The following is a 5357-nucleotide window of genomic DNA, read 5'->3' as shown; positions in this document are numbered from 1 at the left end:
TTGCTCCGTTGTCTCGCTATATTGTTTCGACGGCGAGCGCATCAATTTCTAGACAAATTCAGCACACACCCACTGCGGCCAAAAAAAAATAAAAGGGGAGATAGGTTAAGAAAGGAGCCCCCCAAAGAGCAGCGAATTCGGTGGGTGGTGGGTGGGTGGATCTGGCTGCGCTTCATGTGTGCAATATCAAATTGGGGAGCACAAACACAACACCACACAGATAGCCGCAGACACAGACAAGCACACACAGACACATACCAAGACAGAAAACAGAAAACGGAGCCAAGGATTCCCCCGATGCGAGCGCTTAAGAAGTTTCAGACATGAAATCAATTTGTCTTCCAACTCCCACGAAAACGAAAACGAGCCAAAAACGGCGAGTGCAGCGGCAGCAGCAAAAGCAAAAACAACAAGAAAGGAAGCTAGCTTCGGCAAGCCGGAGCTTATATACCCTTGCAGTCATCAAATATGTCAAGCAAAAAACACAAATTCTTTTAATTTTCCAAAATTTCGACTATAGATCATATGGCAGCTATATGACATAGTTGTCCGATTTTGATCAAACTTAATTCGTAATTCAAGAGTCCTTAGAAAACTTTATATTCCAAAAATCATGCTCATCTGATGAAAAACAACGATATTTTAAATGAATTTCCGTTATTTCTATATAGATTTTTTTGATCTTTCCTATGGCAGCTATAAGATGTAGTGGTCCGATTTCTATGAAACTTTTTTTAATTTTAAGGGTTGTTAAAAACTTGATATGCTCGTGGGATAAAAAACAACGATGTTATCAATTTATTTCCATTAATTCTATATATATTTTTCGATCTCTCCTATGGCAGCTATATGATAGAGTTATCCGATTTTGATAAAATTTAATCCGAAATTCAGTAGTAGTTAGAAAACGCCATCTTGAAGAAATCAAGTCGATCTGATCAAAAACAACGGCGTGAGAATTTTTCATTTCATTCCCTCGTATGGGAGCTATCCGATATAGTCGGCCGATCCGGACTTTAATAAATATCTGAGAGACTAGTTTGCGTAGAAACAGACAGGAGGACAGACGGACAGACGTATTCGGATTCTGCTATATATATATATACTTTATGGGGTCTGAGGTGTCTCCTTCACTGCGTTGCAAACTTCTGACTGAAATTATAATACCTTTTGCTCTGCAAGGGTATAAAAACAAAGGCAAAATGCAATGGCAATAGCAATGGCGAGGGGGAGGGGGAGTGGGAAGGGGAAGGGGAAGGGGAACCCCCCGAACTTCAGATCCACGACCCCGAAAACGGATTGAAGGCAGCCAGCAAACGCAGTGGAAACAGCCACAGCCACGATTTCCACAGCGAATAAAGACGAGCCGGGAATGCACTTCCTCCGGGGGAACCTCTGAGCTCACATCGATAAACAATTCTTTTTTGGGAAGACGAGAACTGAAGAACACTTGCAAGGAAAATAAGAACGAAGGCCAAAACTCAATTAACATCTTTGGTTTAAAGTATTCTAGTAAGTTCAACAGAGGCAATTATTAATCGCTAAAAACTCTCGATGGTGCCTTTTTTAAATTGAAGTGAAGGTATTTCAAATGTTAAATTTGTATACATATATAGAAATATGTTCCCTCAAGAATTAGGTGTTTGCGAATTCACGAAAGTAAACAATTCTTTCGTCCTTTCTAATTGTTAATTCAAAACAAAAAAGAGAAACTACAAAGTAATTTAGAATTTGCATTGCTGTTTGGACAACCCAGTTTACGTTTGTTTTAACCTAAGCTTAGAAACTATTAAGTATAGCAATCGACGGGCTGCCAAGACACTTTTTGAAGGGCATCAAATGGTCAGGCAACCAGGGAAGCATCCGTATCCGCATTCTCATACGCATCCCCATCCTCATTGTCGGAGTCGGAGTCGGAGTCAGAGGCAGTCATGTGGCAAGCCACACACGCGGATCCACACTTGTGAAGCGGATTGGGGTGTTGCAATAACTTGTATTTTAAGTTTAGTCACTGCTGCGATTCGCAATTTAATTTCATAGTGCGGTGCGTTGTTATTATTCTGCATAATAACATTTCCGGCCTGGTTCCGCTCGCTCAACCGAGTGCGCGGATGCTTCCTGATGGATGGATGGGTGGATGGATGGATGGATGGATGGATGGATGAATGGAACTCAAAATTGGGGGCCGGCCTGCGGACTGGCCGACTGTGCAATCGAATCCGGCCTATTAGATCCCGTTCGGCGAATTAGCGGGGCCAACAGGATGGACAGAAAAGGGAGGGAGTCGGATGAGTCGGATGAGGTGGACCTCTCGACACCAGACACTAAATGCCTCATCAGCATTCCGATGAGTGTTTATCTCCGAGTGTGTGAGTGGATTTGCGTTTGGGTTAATCAAAATGGGCCCGATGGCAGCGCATCGCAGTTGACCGCAAATCCACGCGTCCTGGCGTCCTGGCCCATTAACTCAGTAATCAAACCCGGCGCGGCCCTCTTTAATCATCCCGCAGTTAGGTGTAAGCGAAAACCGTGTGTCGGGCGTAATTGCCCAGCACGGGCTTTAAAAAGCCCCGCAACTGTGGGGGGCAATCCCGAGCACCCGACACTGCCACATTGGCACATTGGTGGCTGCTGGCTGGTGGCTGGTGGCTGCCCCATCGAAGGGGCAAGGAGCTCCAAGGGGGGAGCACTTCGGCAAGCTGCTTTTCGAGCGGCGAAACTGGCTGTTTATTGACAATTCGCAGCACGCGCCCTGCAAACAGATCATCAAAGGTTATTACGAGTCGAGAGAGGTCCTTGCGTTCCTTGCGCTCCCTGCGCTCCTTGCGTCCTGCAAATAGATTCATAAATAAGGCTACAGCCCGACAATCGCGAGACAGAAGAAAAGGAGCGCAAAGGAGCGGGAAATCCTGCAAGTGAAAGTGCCGGCACTTGAGGGCGTGCTGCAAGGATTCAGGATATACGAGTGTGCATGTCTCCGCGGGATAGAGCCAACTTTCAGTCTGAATGTCAAAGTTTAAGCCCGGCAGTCCTTTGAAATATTCATAAGAGTCTGCACAACACTCGACACTGAGGAAAACAGCACCTTGCTTTGAAATTTATAAAGGTGAATAAGTAGCGGAATAATAATGCCTTGTAAAATATAAAGAAATAAATACAGGAAACTCAAATGTACCCGAAATTGATTATTTCTGGTAGTTGATATTTCTAATGTGTTCGAACAGAAAAACTTGTTTGCATTTTTGAATATTTTTTCAGGCTTGGGAGAGACTTCAGGTTGGAAAAGACGCCCACCCTCGCAAGTGAAAACTCACACACAGCCATAAAGTAATAAAGCGAAATCATGTGTGGAAATTTTTATAAGTTGGGTGTATCTTTCGAGTGCCAAATGCCCGAGGTTCTGTGGAATGTGCGCCATGGCGGGCCCCTGGGGGCATCGCAAGTGCAGGCACTTTCGACTTTCTCTGGCCAAATCCCTGCAAGGAGCTTAAGGTTTCAGCTCAATTGTTTTGCTTTACTTCATTGCCGTTTTTATTTCTTCAATTTCAGGGTGAGCCAGAAAACAAAGGGGAATCCAAACGCGGATTTTTGGGCAAAGGAGTCGTTAGAAGTTGAAAATGATAACTTGCTTAAACATGTTAAAATAAGTATCTGAATAAACAGACTTATACTACATTTTACCGAATATTACCGAAGGAAAAACTCTTTGTTTTACATAGCTAGAACCTCAGAAAAATAATTTATAATTTAAACAACTAATGTGTTCGTGCAAATACTGATCTTTAACTGATCTATATGTTCATGTGTGATCCAATCGTATGAATAGAGCAAATATTAAAAAGATCCCATAATCGCCAAGGCATTTCCGACGCGATCGGCTTACACAACTCCAATTCCAGTTGGGGCAGTAGCTGCATCACATTCCGCAGCAAAGTTTCTGTTTGCCCGGAGAAAACACTGAGATGCAAAACACCTGCTGCACTTGCTCCGATGCACGGGATCCGTTGGCAATTGGGTATTTAAGGGGCCCATAGGTGGCTGCTGGAGTCAGTTGAACTTGCCAAGTCAGTCATCTACAATCTACAAACCAAACAGTCAAAATGCGCGTCTTCTTCCTCGTTGCTCTGCTCGCGATGGTGGCCCTGGCCGCCGCCCAAGGACGTCGTCCTCCAGGACCTCCACAGGGCGGACCTGGTGGCCAGGGACCACCCCAGGGCGGACCCGGAGGTCAGGGACCACCCCAGGGTGGACCAGGAGGTCAAGGACCCCCGCAGGGCGGACCTGGTGGCCAGGGACCCCCGCAAGGACCTCCTCAGGGCGGCAACTCGTCCTCCTCCCAGGAGTCCTCCTCCTCGCAGGAGTCCTCCAGCGAGGCCTCCGCCTAGGAACCTTACTGCGGCACCTTGATCGCCGAGTCCTTGCGGCCTTCAAACCCTTTGAATAAAGATGTATATTTCAGTTTATTTCGAAACAAACCCGAGTACAGATTCCATTAGCCGGGGAAATTTACATTTCCAGATCTGCGCAATAGTAAATAATCCTGGGGGGCATGAAACTGCTGAGGGGCAGGCAAAGGTAAAGGAAAAGGAGAAAGAAGAGAGGAGAAAGAGAAAGGGCAAGGAAGAGGAAGAGGGGAATGGAAATGGAGATGGAGATGGAAATGGGAGGCGTGTCTCAAATCGGCTGCCTAAATAAGAAATCGTTTTATTTGAAAAGTTTCCCTTTGGCACGCCCTCACTTTTCGCAGGAAGCAAGCGGCGACGTCTGCGTTGGCGACACCAGCAACATCAGGAGAAACAACAACAACAGCAAAAGCGGTACAACAAAATGAAACAACAACAACGGAGGCGACTCAAGAAGCTACGATGATCCTCAAGCTCGAACAACCCACTCGACTTTGAAGTACCCAATGGTATGAAATTATCAGGGAGTCTTATGATTATTTTTTACTTTCACTAAACATTTATCTAACCTTCTCCTTTACCTAAATGGGTTTTTGATAGTTTATTTTCGGGTGGAAAACCAAAATAAAGACATACAGGCAGGCTCCGGTTTTCACTTTTTTTTCTCGTTTTCGTTTTTGGGCGAAAACGTACGTTTTCGTTTAAGGTGCTCCGGTTTTCACAAACTTTTTGTCATCGTTTTGTTATCGGAATGGTTCAAACAGCTGACTTTTTTTGGTCAAAAGTAAACAATGCGAAAAAATGCCTTTTATATTTTTAATTGCCTGTTTTGAAGCCAAAAGAAGGCAGAAATTGATTGATTTAAGAAAATCGAGACATTTTAGATGCAGCACATGTGTTTTTAATATATCTGACGATCGGTAAATTAAGTTGTCTTACTTACATTTTTAAAAG

At 44.6% G+C, this 5357-nt stretch overlaps 1 protein-coding gene across 1 annotated transcript; it reads left to right on the top strand.

The window, feature by feature from the left end:
* Window positions 1–4055: 4055 nt before the first annotated feature.
* Window positions 4056–4471, top strand: LOC108092774 (metacaspase-1). The gene has a single exon (XM_017192508.2). It carries the CDS (start codon window positions 4101–4103, stop codon window positions 4383–4385), a length of 285 nt encoding a protein of 94 aa, XP_017047997.1. The 5' UTR covers window positions 4056–4100; the 3' UTR covers window positions 4386–4471.
* Window positions 4472–5357: the final 886 nt, after the last annotated feature.

The sequence above is a fragment of the Drosophila ficusphila genome, unplaced genomic scaffold, assembly GCF_018152265.1.
Source record: "Drosophila ficusphila isolate 14025-0441.05 unplaced genomic scaffold, ASM1815226v1 contig_197, whole genome shotgun sequence".
In the NCBI taxonomy this organism is placed as follows: Eukaryota; Metazoa; Arthropoda; class Insecta; order Diptera; family Drosophilidae; genus Drosophila; species Drosophila ficusphila.
The sequence above is the reverse complement of the archived record's forward strand: the minus strand, read 5'-3'. Positions and strand labels throughout refer to the sequence as shown.

Coding starts and splice junctions, on each gene's coding strand:
- LOC108092774 (XM_017192508.2), top strand. CDS start 4,101: ATGCGCGTCTTCTTCCTCGTTGCTCTGCTCGCGATGGTGGCCCTGGCC.